The sequence below is a fragment of the Tetrao urogallus genome, assembly GCF_951394365.1.
Source record: "Tetrao urogallus genome assembly, chromosome: 10".
Classification (NCBI taxonomy): domain Eukaryota; kingdom Metazoa; phylum Chordata; class Aves; order Galliformes; family Phasianidae; genus Tetrao; species Tetrao urogallus.
Window position 1 is genome coordinate 801,451 of NC_136823.1, and position 17,169 is coordinate 818,619.

General features: G+C 40.6%; 1 protein-coding gene across 1 annotated transcript in view; it reads right to left on the minus strand.

Annotated features, from left to right (window-relative positions):
* The window catches only part of DOCK3 (dedicator of cytokinesis 3), a gene marked incomplete at both ends in the record, with an annotated part of 169,496 nt that overhangs the window by 100,825 nt on the left and 51,502 nt on the right, over positions 1-17,169 (minus strand). Inside the window, 3 exons of the mRNA XM_079540482.1 lie at positions 11,533-11,687; positions 12,733-12,774; positions 15,209-15,293. Of these exons, the coding sequence (XP_079396608.1) occupies positions 11,533-11,687; positions 12,733-12,774; positions 15,209-15,293 (282 nt within the window). The remainder of the gene's footprint in view (positions 1-11,532; positions 11,688-12,732; positions 12,775-15,208; positions 15,294-17,169) is intronic.

Below are 17,169 nucleotides of genomic sequence, written 5' to 3' on the forward strand. Positions count from 1 at the left end.
TCCCACTTTTAAGGATTAGAGCACAAAACGCATCAGTGTTAAACAAACAAGATCTCTGGCAAACTGCTCTGTCACTGCTGCTGCTAGGAATGTAATCCAGCCCTCAGCCTGGGGCGCAGCAGAATGCAAAGCCTATGCAGGCAGCAGGAAGAAGGCAGACAACAATCAGCCTACCAGTGAATGGAGCAACAGGAATCACATCTGCAGGGAAAACGTGCTCACAGGTGGAGATGTTTGTCCAACATTGAAGTATCAATCAAGGCTGGTTCACTCAGATTTGACTGCAAAGCCCTGGAAGTTATTAACCCCTACGTGTGCCTTGGGGAGGCCACACCTGGAATGCAGTCACTTCACTGTGGTGGTCACAGCAGCACTCTTTTCTTATTTGAAAGTGTGGCTGAAGTTTGGAAGGGAAACCAAAGCACTAGCAGAGCACCGAGCTCTTCTGTGAGACAAAGAATTAATAATGGAAAGGGAAAATGGAAATTTGATGAAGTAGCCATGACTAAGAGTACCTTCAAATTCTAGGATGAAAACACTGAAAATTCATACTACTGTTCCACATTACATAGCAAAAAATGCTGATTCCCAAATAAAGTTAATATGAGCTTAAGTCAAAACCAGACAAATTGTAACAGTAACTCTCCATATCAAAGGTCCACCTTATCCTAGCACTCAGTGATGTTCAGTAGCGGACAGCTAGGGAAAGAACAGAAGAATAACGTAAACAAATAAGTTTGAGAATCACAGCAGCATCTCTAACAGCTCTGGATAAAGTGAGCCCAGGAAAGTGTTCAGGTTGTTATGCTTAAAAGATCCGAGAAACCATTTAAAGAGTTACTATGCAGACAATGAAGGTCACTTTTTACCTACACATCAAAAAATGCACACGCGTGTATTCTATACCATCACTTAAGAACTCATTAAACTGAAATTATTTGAGAAATAACAATGTAAATGCTCTTTTAGTTTCACTGATCTCAATAATGAAAATGCTCATATTTTACATCTCCAGCCAGTTCATATTTTTGAACTTTCAACAAAGGTTTTCTTTGAAAAAAATAATTCAGCACTAGCAACCATTTCATTTTCCTACCTGAAGTTGAACACAACATTGTAAGCTCAGAACCCTGTGCGTGCTGCCCCTCTGACAAGGCAGAGTGAGGGACTGAGGGACTCCCATGTCTGGGAGCTGAGATGGTCTGGTTTTCACAGAATCGTCATCTATTTATGCCTGATTCATTACCAGAAGTTGTACTGCTTGGCCTGCTTTCAAAACATTGAAAGGTATACTCTGGAGGCTCATTTGATAATCTATTGCGAAGTTTTTCTCTACTAACAAATGGAAATGTTTCAGATTTCCCTTTTTCTTCTTACAGCCACAGAGAATAGTTGGGTTGCTGTCCCCATATGCTAGTGCTTTTCAGCAAATGAAGCTGACTGCCATTCTTTCCACCCAATCATCTATCATCCCCTCATTCCAGCACTACCCAGTAACAACCTTTAAATTCCTTCTTTTAATTCCCAATACTCCCCAGAGCCCTTCTGATCTCTCATCACTGAATGATTAAGGGAACTTTGAGGCAAACAGCACTTGAACTCTGTGGAACACGAGGATGTATCATACTGGGAGGAGATACCACTGCAAGACAAGACAAGACAAGCAGAAAGAGCAGTGCTAACAAGCAATCTTAAAAACCTAATCTAGTTCAAGAGCCATTTCTCCTAACCTGCATTTTTGTTTTTCAGCTCCAGGATTTCTCTCATCTTTGATACTCCTGTTTAGGAACAGCTTTTGGAAACCAGTCCAAATATCCCACAAAGGTCTCCCTACTGCTGATAATGACGTGAGTACATCCTGGCAAACCTTTCACAACATGACATTGTTGACCCGTTTTTCCTGTTAGTCCCCGTTTTACTGCTGCAAATTTATTTCTATATAGAAAGAAACCAGGAATAATCACTCTGTTTCCAACTCATCTGAAGACCCACCGCCTTCAGCTTCAATTCCTTCTTTAGGTAAAGGAAGGGCACACACATTTAAGGTCAAGAAACCTAGCAGGAATTCAATCAATGTATTTCTTATTTTAAGACCTACTTCCTTTGAAGGAGTTCCATCTCCCGGCTGTCTATTCCTCAAGGTTATTCTCTGCACAGAAAGTATGCACAGACATTAAAGTTTGGTCAGATCAAAACATCAAATCTGGGTAAAGTGCGTACTGAAATAATTGCTCATCTTTGTACACATAACGCGTTATTTTTACCATAAATACAGCTGCACTAATTGCTTGATGAAAACAAACAAATACTACTCTCTCTTAGCAGAAAACCGCAAGCAAATCACAAGGAAAATGAAAAAAACCACAGTATCTGTCCAGTAAGTGGTGGATTCAGGTATGGAGAGGTTGTGAGCATTTGATGCAATCTGCAAAATAAACCTCTTCCTTCAGCTATTCTGAAAACACACCAAACCAGTTCTTTCCTGCATAAAATCAGAAGAGATACACCAAAACACAGAAAAGCATTAATATTTTTCCTTATTGAGTTCAGACCTCAGAAAAGCTGCACCAGTTGCAGCATCTTAAACAAAAGCTTATTTATTCCTCTTGTTTCTACATGTGACAAGCAACCTCCAATTACTTTAACTGCAAGATCTCCTCCTCTGTTAACTCACATCATGGTGAAACCACCACTTGTGTAGCAACAACTCAAGTTTTACAATCGCCAGCATGATTAGCAATTGCTAAAGCTATTCAAATACAAGAAACATTGCTCTGATAAGCAGAATCAATTAGCTTCTTGTTCTTTAACTTGAAAGAAAAAAAAAAATGAAAGAAGTACAGTGTCTCACTTCTTGGCTTCCTTTAACTGTATGAAAAGCAGGACCATACTGAACTGACATCTGTTTCTGCAAAAAGGAAGGAAGCAATCAGTGGCTTGGGACATTACACGTTCAGCATGAAGGAAGGAGAAACAGGGACAAAATTTACTGCAGGGTGAGCAAGAGTAGCATTATGCCCATAGGGACCGTCTGGTGTTTAATGTTTTTGTTTGTGAGTTTTTGTTGATTTTTTTCTTCTGCACAATGTGCAAAGATGACAACAAAAGGCCTAGCAGAGAACTCCAAACGGATTAGTAAGCTCCCTGTAGCAGCTCACTGGCAGGCTGAATTAGCATGTGGTTACAAGGCAAAAATCCCGACCATGTATCCCTGTATGAATGCGAGTACAGCATTAATAGATGCAGAGTGACCAGACAGTAACAGCCACCTCCTTTCCTCGTATTTATTCCGACAGTTTAAACAATGGTTAAGAGCATGAGACTTAATTTCTCACAAAAATCACTGAATTGTAGAATCACAGAATGGTCTGGGTTGAAAAGGAGCACAGTGCTCATCCAGTTCCAACCCCCTGCTGTGTGCAGGTCACCAACCAGCAGACCAGGCTGCCCAGAGCCACATCCAGCCTGGCCTTGAATGCTTCCAGGGATGGGGCATCCACAGCCTCCTTGGGCAACCTGTTCCAGTAATATCTTCTACTCTCATCTTCTAGTGAAATTTAATATGCCTGACAATAAAAAAATAAAATAAATGAGTTGGGAAATAAATATCATCAGTATTTTAAGATGTTATATAAAAGCATAATCATTTCTGTTCCAGATAAAAACTTGAAAATCAATTTTGTGCACTGAAAGCCCAAGTTAATGGCTAGATACCAATACAAATTATTTTGATAAAATGTTAATAGTAGCTCAGCTCACAGCACAGTGTTGCAGTTCAAGTACAAAGATCTCAGGATGAGCACTTTGCTTACTACGATAACAGAAAGCTTGCCAACACTTGCCTTCAAATGCTGCTGTTGTGCTGTGCACACCATACTTCGGGCAGTTTAATTCACCAGTGCAATGAAATGCTGAGTTCTTTCCGTCACTGTGTGTACAAGCTCTCCAAGGACAATATTTTGACCAAGTGAATGGAACTGTATTAGGAACTGCTGGTACATATAGAAAACGGAAGGGTGGGGAATAAAAAATTGAGCAACATTCTCCAAACTGTACAGTTTGCATGTGCCAACACATGCAGGAACTAACTTGGGAAACGCTTCTCTGCATTGGAGAGCAGAGCAGAAATTACCCAACACTTCAATGCAGCAGCATTGGCTGTTTTTCGTCAGGAAAGTCATTCGACCCATGACACCTAGAAGGCATATGAAGAAAGGGGAAAGTAACACTATAATTGAGAAAAACGTAATTTTGCTTTCTCATAGGAGTTTGTTAAGTATTTTAAAAATGACTTCGAGGTACAATGACAAGAATTTCTAACATAAAGCACCCTATTCATGGAAATATTTCCTATTGTACATATACATGCTGCTATTGTATTTTAAAAGGCAGAACTCTTGATATGATTAAGCAATTTGTTTCCTGTTCATTTAGGAATACTCACCATAAACAGCTTTTCACATTTATTTTCTTTAACTAACATGTTGAAGTTCCAAAATAGCTAATTTTTGCTCATCTCTTCAGGGAAAAAAAAAAACAACTATGTCCTTACAGCTGCTCTGATGCTGACCTAGTAAAGAAATCTCCCAGGAGTCTCCAGGTCTCAGTTTAAGTGTGAGTGCAAGTCAAAGCACATGTACAGAAAGGCACCTGCGTCTCCCCATGAACACAGCTGCCACAAATAATGTAAGCCAGAAGCACATACAATAACCTGTGGCACAGCAGCATGTGAGTGAGTGATCCGGTGTCGACAGGGGTCAGTCTTGAAACTCAAGATAGAAAGATCACCTCTGCTGAACTTGGCAAATTGTCTGCACAATGATTCATGGACTATTTAAAAATCCTCCTTTTCAAGCAAGTTCTGATGGGTTTCTTCCTTTTCTTTTTCTTTCTTTCTTTTTTCTTTTTTGTCATCAGCTGCCTTCTCCAGATGACCTGCCATAACCCTGCTTACAAAAACAAGTGAAGTACACGGCCTTGGTTTGTGGAGTGTATTTTATAAAGACATCTTAGAGAAAAGAACACCAAATTTGTGGGGGAAATGAATCAGACTCTGAAAAAACAGCTCCAAGCAACACAGTTTGCTTCCCAGCAAATTCAGGCTTAATGCTCATGAATTATTAAGTTATTTCCTTGGCTAGAAGCCAAGGGGGAAGATGATAGAGCTTACAGTAAGACTGTAACTGCAAACAGTCTTTTCTGTTTCCATGGAAACAGAAATTAGTTAAAATAACTACCTGCCATTTCGCTCACCATACTCAAGGAAAAACGACCCGATGTTACAAAGGTTATTAAAGCTAGCAAGAGAAATGTAGCTAAGTACCAATTACACTCTCCATGGTCACCCATGCCTCTGCCACACCAAACATCTAATGCTGCATTAAGGCTCATTTTGTTACTTACACCATGGAAAGCAGATATTTGTGCTCCTGAAAGGAATCCTCTCCATTAACTACAAAAAAAGACCAAAACCCAACAACCACCCATGTCTAAAACAAAAGAGACGTTAGTCATATGGTGTGATTCCTTGGTCCCTGCTGGTGATATTGTGACTGAAGACAGGCAGGCCAGACCCACCTGCCAGTCCATAGGTATGAAATGCTTGAGCAGAACTGCAGGGAAGAGTTCTCAATCTGGACTACAAGTATTTTAGACAGTATTCTAATCGAGCCTATAACCTGGGAAAAACTAACAGAGCAGGTTTGGAGGTCTAATTCGGAGATAGCTCATTTCACTCCTGCACACAGCAATACCATGACAGAGGCAAAGACCTGCTTGTTAACAACATGCACCCTACTACCTCAGACAGCAAAAGCTTTCCAAGCGCTACGTGCTCATGGTAGGCTTTTGTTCTTCCTGAACATTAATAGGGAAAAAAACTTAAAAAAAAAAAAAAAAAAAAAAAAAAACAAAACTAAAAACAAAGCAGATTCAGTTCTGTTAAAAAAACAGATCACCCTTGAAGAAAAACGTGCATCCCTGCAGACTGCTATGTGATATTGCCAACCTGAAAGTATTTCTACGGGAACAGTGGCAGTGCTGAGGAGAGATTACACGTGACTGATTTTAGTAAAACATTCCCTTTTAAGATGGATTCGTATTAGAAATGTTATAGGGCAGAATGTACCTCTCTAACAAAACCAGTTACCTCCTTACAGCTCTCATAGACAAATATGCAGACAACAACAGTTTCTTTAAAATAACCAGTATTAACAAGAAAAATGATAAATGGGGAAATCAAGTAAATGCAAGGACTAAAACGCAGCACAGATCTTGTTCACTGTGCATTGCAGTCAGTGGAAGCAGCTAAACAGAAACTCTGCCTTCCAGACCTTGCCATGCAACACAGCTGTCAAAATGGATCCCATCATAACATAAACTCTGTGCCAGGCAATACTGTATTTACCTCACACCAAGGCAAGGACTTCCTTCAGGCATTTGGAAGAAAAACCACAAGGAGTAGAAGCAGTAATCAGATACATCTGTTGAGAGTTTTCCTCTCTGTGTGCTAAGTGGGAAAATGCTGCTTGCTTTGGGCGATTTCAGCCAGCCAGATGTCTGCTAGCAGAGCGGCACAGCGGGTGGCAGACAGTCCAGGAGATGCCTGGAGTCGGTTGAGGACTACTTCCTGGTCCAGTTAACAGATGGACCAACCCGAGCTGAAGCCTTACTGGACTTAGTGCTCATCAATGCAGATGAGGGCATCAGAGCAGTTCAGATAGGAGGCGGCCTGCAGTGCCTGTGCCTTGGTGGAGTTTGTGACCTGGACGAATGCACGCTTGGCAAGAAGCAGTCAGGACCCTGAGCTTCAGGAGAGCAAACTTGTGTCTGCTCAAGGAACTGCTGAGTGGGATCCCCTGGGAAAGTGTTCTTAAGGGCATGGGCACAGAGCAGAACTGGCAGCTCCTCAGGGCGCCCCTCAGAGAGCCCAACGGCTCTGCACCCCCCAGCAGAAGCAGTCGAGCAGGGGAGGCAGGCGGCTGACATGGCTGTGCAAGGACCTGCAGCTTACACTGAGGGAAAAGAGGGAAACGCACAGAAAGTGTAAGTAGGGATGTGTAGCCTGGGACGAATGCAGGGCTGTTGTGCGTGTGTGCAGAGATAGGATTAGGAAAGCCAAGGCGCAGGAGGAGCTGAACTCAGGGAGGGATGTGAAAGATAACAAGGAGGGGTTCTACAGGAACATGGGCAGGAGGAGACAGGCCAAGGAGAGCGTTCCCCTCTGGTGAAAGGGAATGGGTTCATTATGAGTCATTGGTAGGGCTGTAACACCTGCATCATTCCAAATGTCTTTTGTGTGTGTGTGTGTGTGTGTCTCAAATGAACTCTCAAAACTTAGGTGTTGCTTTAGAAAGCTCTGCCTAATGACCCCAGTGTCACTTTGAATATTCAGATTTGTATTCCCACCATTTGGTTTGCAAGAGCTAAAAACACCATTAATAGGCTTCAGAATTAGCTGGGGTGGTGACAAGGACAATGGCCTAGGTTACTGTTCTTGCAGCTGCCACAAGCTTCCCCTGCTCCAGGTGACAATGACTGATAGTCACATTGCACTGCCAGTACCTGTCTGTGTTAGGCTCAGTATTAGACACAACATGCCTCAGCTGCTCTTGCAAATTGGCTTCATGTGCCTGTACGCAAAATGCATTCTCCCATCAACAGAAGACCACACAACTTCAGTTCAAACAGAATGTCTCAACTGTTATTAACTTATATGAAGTGCAAATATAACATATTCTTAATAATATAATAATCTTAATACTCATACATAATCTTAATAGTCTATTCAAATATAACATAACTCTTGTTAACTTATACAAAGTTCAAATACCTATCTATCTCTATGTAAGCAAATTTCCCCTAATCAGCAGCTCCTTAGAAACTGCACCAACAATGAGCTGCTCAAAGATTTCCCTTCCAGCTGCTCAGTTCTGCAGGTGACTCAGTGGCAGCTTCTGTTGGCTGGAAGAGTCCCAACAACCGCAGCAACTCCTCTTGTTTTGCCACTGGATTCAGCCTGCCACCGGATTGCAACAGGAGGTCCTCCATTCCTGGCTTTCATTCTCTCCTCCTCATTCGCCTTGCTCCTATATACAGCCTCTGACGTTTTGCAGGCGGTTGTAAAAGAAGGTCGTCATCTTCCGAGCTCAGTTTTCTCTTTCGCATCAGCCTCATGGTCTCATCCAGCCTCTGACGTTTCCTTGGAGGTGAAAGAAGGACGTCATCTTCCGAGCTCAGTTTTCTCTTTCGCCTTAGCCTCACAGTCTCATCCAGCCTCTGACGTTTTGCAGGAGGCTCCCAGTTCAGACGGGACTTAGGTGCTTTTCTCTTGGTGGGGAGCTGAAGCACAGGCATCCTTCCCGTCTACCGGCACAACTCCCAACGGCCAGCAGGCCTGAACCATTACTGCATGTGTTGTGTTCCAAGAACCCATGGCAACGGGCGGCGTGGTCTCCTGACATCATCACCTGCTGACTGTGACCGTTCAGCACTTCTCAGAGCATCCCACCACCTGCTCCTCCACTCCAAACTCCAACAGCTTCTCTAGGAGGAGCCAATGGCTGACAGTGCTGCAAGTGCCCCCCAGGAGCAGGTAGACATAGCTGGGCACTGCTCTCTCCTGAGCCAGCAACCATTCTCCAGCGTGGCTCTCAGCCAGCTCTCTCCACACTCTGGTGGGAACCTCATCATCAGAGCCCACAGCCTTCTCTCTGTCCTCTGTCTCAACTGGTGCCTGACACAGTGGTTGGAGTTTACTTGCCAAGGTTTTGCTGCAGGACTGTCCTCTGCGAGAAGCGGTAGCTTAGGCAGAGGCAGTGCTGAAGAAAAGCAAAACGTGTGCCGCGATACCTTCACACCCAGAGAGCACCATGTAACTACAGGCTGCACGAAACACAGCCTTCAAAATGGTGCCTAACAGCACCACAACAGCACCTGGACGGAGCACAGGGCTGTAAATACTGCAGCGCTTTCATCTGGACAGGCACAGAACAAAACACTGAAAAGAAATCCAAAGCAGCAATATTCCTCTCATCTCCACTGCAGAAACTAGCATTAGAAATGCACAAGTAGTCTTCTCTTCTTTGCTTGAAACTGCAGGAATCCTTGAATGTCCCAATGAAGCAACTTGGAAAGTTCCCCTTTGCAGCATTAACGCAAGGATTCCTTGATTGCAACCATAAGGAGACCCACATTCCCAGCACATGGGAAATTTCCCACCAAACTTCCCTTGAGATACAAAGGATACAGCTCTGGGTGTATGTGGATTCACGTGAGAAAGTTCCTAGGCATTCTGTCAACCATTTCAAACACTTTACAACAAGGAAATAAGTCAGTGACAGCACACCTCATGCCATACCTTTCCTCTTCCTATTGGTAGCAGAACACTGGCCCTTTCCTTCCTTGTTCCCTGCTCCAGGTCCTAACAGCTGTGCAACAACTGGGAAAAGCAAACAAAAGTGGCCCCCAGTATGTGTACAGTACACTTCAGAGAGCATCAGATTTTTCACACCAGTTAGGGCTGTTGAGCTAATAACCAGAACGATGGCTACTGCTGTGGGTGCGTATTTCCCTAATGTGGAAATACTTTCATGTTTGCTTACTGGATGCCCTTTTTAAGTTCAACTTGAGCAGAACCAAGGACCTCCTTGCCACCACAGATCACCACAGCACAGAAGGCAGAAAATTCAGCTACTGATAACAAACAGTGAATTGTTGAACTTTCTGTTCAGTTAATCCAAGAGTTCACATGAGAAACTCACCATAACCGCTGCAGGAAAGTCCATCTGGCCCTTTCATTGTGAAGCACCATGCAGAAGCTCTGCTTAGTTACCACCTAAATGCACTATTTCCTGAGGCACTTAGAAAAAGAGACTTCATCTTCTAAAGCAGACCTAAACACACCGCTCTAAACTTAAAGCAGAGTGTTTCTTTTCCGCTTTCAAGTTTATTTCCCAAAACAAACCTTAATCTCATTACAACTTCTTCCTTCCCCTCTTAAGGGACATAAAACAAAGTACAAAGCAGCTTGCTTTCATTACAGCAGATGCATAAGACAAGTGCTAAGGCAGTAACTATTTGCACATTCAAGCATTATTCTATACATCTAAAACCTGCTGAGCCACACATCGTCACTCTTACTTTTTCTTCTTTTCAATCACTGGAAAGAAGCCTTCTCAAGGCCTTTCCACTCCACGTTAACACACTATGCAAAGTCCAGCCCAAGACAAGTACTCTGTAGAAGCATTTTCTGAGGCCTTCCACACTCACAGCTGCAGTTTGTCAGTTTCTCTTTCCTGCAGCTTTCCTCAGCTCAATAATTTTACTGCTTTGTGGTATTAAATAATTGTGACTTGTTTTCTTTCCCATTTTTTTTCTTCCCTCCATTGCATTTCCATCTGTTGAATTAATTTCTTGTTAATTCTCTCACAGAGAAATCATAGACATGTGCTCACGACCAGTACAAGCATTTCTCTGGCAGAGATGGTGGACGTGATGTAGTATCACGGTAGACATTCTTGCCACATTCTGCAAAATAAATCTTACGTTGCCAAATCAAGCGGTGCAGACACATTCCTAAGATGCATCAAGTCATTACAGCTTTCTAACATATCACAGTTTTTTTGAGTGGAATTTAGTTTGAAAAGCTACCAAGCCTTTACCAATCTACTCTGAGCTCCCCCTGGACAGCACGGTGTTCTTCCAGAGAAAGGAAAGAAGGTTTGGGGACTCTTCCCTCAGTTCAGAGGGAAATATTTGCTGAAATATGTAGGACAGTTTCCATCACAGTATCAGAAGTGGTGTCAGCTGTCAGGACGTGCTTCAATCAAAGTCCACAAAAAACCCAGAGATGCTGTACTTTAGATCCAACCACGCTATCCCTACTTCATTTCCAAGACATGCTGCATATACTGCAATACTATTCTATACAGTCTGATATTTTCAAAACACACACTTTTGACAGAAAAACGCAGAGCATTTCATGTTTGCTGACATCAGTATCAGCTACATCAACATTGAACAGCAGTTAACCAGCCTAGACACAAGGATGAACCAAAACATGCCAGTTGATACTGCTAGTAAAGGAGTGATGAAAACAAGATCTATTCTAACATGCCTGTAAAGCAAGGAGTGGATAAAAGCTTGAGAGTCCAATTCAGCACCAAAATATATAGCAGTCCTCTTCTGGAGTCATACAGCATGACACTCCAATTATTGATAGCTCTTAACAGCCCTAAGAAAACAGTTACTAAAACATTTAAGACCTTCACTAATGCACGGAGACCAGGTGAGAAGCCTAAACACAGTTCAACCATTCTGTGCCTGTAATACTTCGGTTATTTACAAGAACCAAATTTCATAAATAATGTTTAGTGTTACTGAATTCTTGGATGCCTTATAGAACTACCAATTCACAATTTATCAGCGTTCTTTCAGTTTTGTCTCAATGACAGTTCATATGCTTTCCTCCACGGACACATGCTTTCCTCACATATTTTTCAGAGAACATTTTAGTTATGTATTAATTCCTACCTGATCTGCTTGCCTTCTCGAACATCATATAAAGAAAAAAAGACATCAGTGTCTTCTCCAATTGTATTGTAGGTGAAACTCTTCAGACTGAGGAAGAAGTGATGAGGCACTGGCATACGGCAAGCGTCTCCGTGACGCTGGCGAATTGTATCCACCTGATTAAACAATGGAAGCCATTTGTCACAAATAAAGGACATACGACTGACATATGATATGATATGAATGATAATTTCAACTCAAACTCTGCTCTCTTTTCTCCATCAAATAAAGCTTAATCTCAAATATATCCCATTTTCAAGACAGATCACGAAGTTTTTATCCTATTTTTTACATCGGATGAACTTCCACTCAAGTATTTAAGAGTAATGTTTAAATTGTTGTGTGTGTGTTTTTTTTAGCACCTGCAAGTCATTTATGGAGATCATTTAGAACCAGACTTCAGAAGCTAACTGCCCTGCAGATAATAAGAAAGAAATCCCGATGTTGGTTGGTAACATGAGCAATCTATAAAGTGAAACAGCAGAGAGATTTTTGTTTTTTAGTATACCAAGACCTATTTACAACAGTGAAAACTGTAGTGAAGAAGATAATCACAATTTTTCTTTTATTTTCATAGCACTTTATTTCTGTTGCAGCTTCATTTAACAAATATGATGCATGTCAGACTTTAGCACACTAGGCTCAGTCTCCTCTGAATATGCAGACGCTAACAAAGTCAGTCTTTACATTTTCATAGTTTCAACTCAGATTTGTAGTAGCTTTCAAAATGCAGCTTCAAACAATTTTTGTTCTGGATTCTGAATTAAATCCAACTAAATCCTCATCCTTCAAAGATTTGTACCTGTGCAAGCACAGCTCTCTAGGAAAGATTAACTCCAGATTTCATGACCAAGAAAGGATTACATTACTACAGAAAGGGTATATAAAATAAAAGCCTCTGAGGTTATGTGTTAGCAGGTAGAAAGAAAACTCACATGGACAGACTGAGGCTTACAATCTCACTAGGGAACTTGTTCTCTTAAGAAAAACAGAAAGCTGAGGAAAAGAGCCTAAGCAGATGTTGAAGGACCTGTAGAAGAAGCAAGCTACTTTCAAGGCTATTTTGAGGAACTTGGGTACCCAATGATCTCCATCAAACACAAATAAGCAGATACGTTATTAAAGACAAACAGCAAAAATTGTTATGTAAATGATGTTTACCTGTGACGTGCTTTGCTGGACGCTGTGTCTACTTGACAAATGCTGTGGAGAAACAGAATAGTAAAAGTGAAACCCTTCTGAACATGAGAAACTGCTGAAACTACATTTGTGTTGCATTAAAAGAGTATTCTGTAAATACGATTGCTCAAGATTGTTACCAAACATCATGACTCACAAAGCCACTAGCTTGCCTTAAAAGCTTTCTCCAATTAAGTCATTTATTAGATTAACTAATCAAACTTACAGGCTGTATGTACCTAAAGGTTGAACATAAATGGCTGTCACAAGTTAGACAGAATTTCCATGGCTGCAATATTACTTCTCGAGAAGTCCATCACCCTGTACTGTGTAACCTGCATTTCCGTTTAAATGAGTGAACACCTCACTTAATACTCATTTATCAGTATGCTGGTCCACGAGAAGCTGCATTTGTTAATAAATAAATAAAATAAAATGAAAAAGGAACAATACTGACTTCTAGAAAGAAACAATACTGACTTCTAGAAAGAATTTTATACATATATTTTAAAACTTTTTGCTCAGATCAGGAAATGAGATCCTGAAAAATAGGTAAGAACTCTTCTACAATTTCAGCTGTCCAACACCTGTACAAAAGAATCCATGCAGAGCTACAGCTGCGCAACGGAACTCAGAGGATGATCCTGTATTTAAAGCCCTTCATACTAAAAGGAAATGCTATAATCAGAAAATGGACTGCAAGTCTCACTGAACCCATTTAATCTCCAAATGGAGATTTAAATACTAATCTAAATTGAAAAGGTTTCAGAGAGCTTTAAAAACCATATAATTAATGATTCTGCCATGCCTGTTCCACACAAATTCATCCTACCATAAGTACTTCACACTGAAACATTAACACATCTTCTCCCTGTTCTCCCCCACCTCTACCCTTCTATTTCATACCAAATATCTTACTCTGAACAAACACTCTCTAGCAGGACCAGCGGGATCTGATAACCTCGCAGCTTCAAGAGAGATGAAAGTAAAAGACATTCCACCAACTGTATTCAGCAACACTGTCCCCAAACAAATCAAATGCACAACATTTTTAAATGAAAATTTTACCAAGGGAAATAATAACTTTGTGTATGATACTTCAACTTCTTGCCACAGATGGGAAAGCCTAGAGTTACTTCATCCATTTTCCTGCTATGAGACTTTTTCCTCTGGTACATTTAATGCTCTGTAATTCTGTGAAAATGCAAAAGTAATTGGGCTCTCACAACTATTCTCACAAGATTATTTTGCAGTGTTAAACCTCACAGCTGATTTGATAATCTGTTAAGTATTCTATCATGAGTATAGAGGATTCTTTCCATGAGGAAAAAAAAATACAATAAAAAGCAATTTTAAAAATCTTCAGTTGCTACAAAACTGAAGTTAAGCAAATAAAAGGTGTTCAGCTGTTTTGGTTCCTAAAATTACATTCTGTCCACTCAGTAGATGTGATTACAGTGCTGTCTTCCTGACTCTACAAACTGAAGCCATGGTGAAATGTGAACTGACTAACGGTCATGTCCTGAATAGCAGCACAGATTTGAGCCAAAAACTGCGTGAAGGAAAACTCTCCAGTAATAGCTGCAAAGTCTCCTCAGTCTACAGCAAATCAGGAACAAACTTAAACATCAGTACCGTAGATCAGCATATTTTGTCCTTTATTATGTATAAGAATTGAACTTCGTCACACAAAATGCATTGTTATATTATATAATTAATCCAAAAGAACATTCCTATTAAGAGACACCGCATACGTTTCTAAGGGACACTGCCACATCACAGAGATAACTTTAATGTTCAGCAATTAGTTTTGCTTAAAGAAAGTTATTCAGCATCCTCTCTCCTTCCTGCCTGTGAGCTTAAAAATCTTTGAAAAGGAGCAAGTGTGCTTATTATCCATGCACATCCTAGGAGCAGAGTTTTCACTTCAATTTTTATCCCTATCTGCAGACTCCCCAGAAAGAATCAAACAATGGCTCTCATGGGCTTTCTGAACTCACCCAACTGCTGATCAACTCCAGGTTTGAGATGTTTTAATTAATGGAAGTAAGGACAAACAACACTAGATCTTGCAGTGAGGAACATTCCTATTTCTCCTAGCAAGTTAATAACTGTTGTTTGAAGTAATGATTTAGTAACCCTAAAGCATATTTCTTTACTGTTAAGATTTCTTTACTGTATGTCAATAAAGCTTGCAGGGTCATCTGTCTGGTTCACTTCCAGATGAACAGACCTCCGCAAGATACCACCACAATTTAACTGTGGAGCTCCCAAGACTTTGCATTTCCCACCAGACAGAATTCAACAGTGTACCTGCCAAAGGCAGCTGTTGAATTGCATCAAAAAACAAAAAGGTTACTATATTATTTCAGTCAAGAAAATTCATAAAGATACTTATTTTTCCCCTTCTTTCCCTCCCAGTATGAACGCTCAAAGGCATGTCCCACAGATTTCGTACCATTTTATAAAGATCTGACACACTGATCTGATCGGAATCCACGACTTCGAAGTCTTTTCGAGGAACTAAATCTAGGCCCAAATGTCTGCAGAAGAAAAAAAAGAACAGTGGTAAGCACAGTACACTGTGTTGGTAAGCACAGTACATTGTGTCTACAATTATCAGCCACGTTTACTTGCTCAAGGACAAGGAGAAAAGAACTACGAAATTGTATTTGAACCTTTTTGCAATAGTTAATCATTAAACAGACAATCTTTTAAAATAAATTTAGATCTAAATATCAAGCCAAAAAGTGCTCTGAGCTTGTTATGTTTTGTTCACTGATCTCAGAGGAGCTCTAATAGTGAATGTTAGTTGAAGATTTTTAGTATGTTGGTGCAGTATGGTCATTTCCTACACAGTAATACAGTAGGCAAATAAGTTTAGTACAATCAATAGGCAAAGAAATTTAGTATAAATAGTGCAGTATTCAGGTCAGGTTCTTCACTATGTAATGCAAAACTTTCCCATCAGTAACCCTGATATTTCCTTTGGGAAGCTCCTTTGAAAGGAACTCCTGGTCCTCATGTAACTGAACTCCCAACTTTATCACTGTATAAGCATACTTTTCCTAAAATACCGTAACTACAAAAATATTAACAGGAATTTTAACCTAAATTAAAACAGGATTTCAGCTCAAATCAAAACCAAACTATGAAAAAAATAGAAGACTACCAGTCTAAAAATGATGGCTACAGCAGAGATTTTTTTTTGCTCTACAGTTGCTCAGTTTCTGAGGCACAAGGCACTCACACAACTACAGGACGAAGCAGTTATGCACATTAGGAGTAAAATTCAAGAAACACATAAATGAACCATTTCCCTGCTTCCAGCTTACATAACTTTGATATTCCACTTGCACATGTTTTAAATTGAAATTCTTCCTAGTCTCAAAGAACAAAAAAAGTCAGCAGAGGTGTCCTCATGGAGCACCCTTCCACTCCTGCCACCAACTAGACAACAAAAGCGAAATCCTATTTAGTTTTGTAATCGGAGAAGCATTCTGCACAACATTTTTCTGATGGCAAATATGAATTTTTATTTGAGAAAACCTCTCTCAGATACCACAGAATAGTTTTGTATGGTATGATAAACAGAAGCCTCCAGGCAATCCAGCATCTCTTCCTGAGCAATTAACTTAAGACATTTGCAAGGAAGAGGCAGTAATTTGTAAGAAGCCTAGTTGCCTTCACTGGCCACTGTACTTCTTAATAATTTCCCTTAAGTTTCCCAACTCCCGATTTTTAAAATTAATTGATTTATTCAAACTCCACTTAATCAGGCTTTCCTTGCTTAATGTTATCCTAAGCTCATTCCATCTCCTCTCGAGAGCACAGCTCAGCCCATGCTCACTTACTGGCAAACAACTGCTTGGTAGTACTGGGATTAGCACGAAAATACTGTACAGACAAATGAGAACTTCTGCATTCTTTGCCAAAACAATTACATATTCAGTGGGGGAAAAAAGGAACCATTCTTTTCTTCAACGCAATTTTCATGCCAAAAACTAGTTTCTATACTCTGGGGCTCATATGTGAGAATAGCAGTTACGCACTTCTCAGAGTTTTCATTAAACCCAGACAGCATCTGAAAATTGCTGCTGTAAGGAGGAAAATTACTGTATTTAATTACCTAACAAAAAAGATCAAGAATGCATCAAGTAATTCTCAACTGCAGCTACCATTGGAGCCTACTTATAACACAAAGTCAAAAAATAGCACTGAAAAAAAAGGAACAGGTAAAAATAGTAATAAGCATAGAGTGGATTTTGAAGCATTTCAAGTGATCATCCTGTTAATTTACAGGAAACTTCCTAAATCTGCATAGGTAACCCCTCCGCTAAAGAGCCCATCACACGTGTGTACAAACACACGCACACAGTGTGCATGAAGGGCTTTCTCCTGAATATGAGGATAGCAACA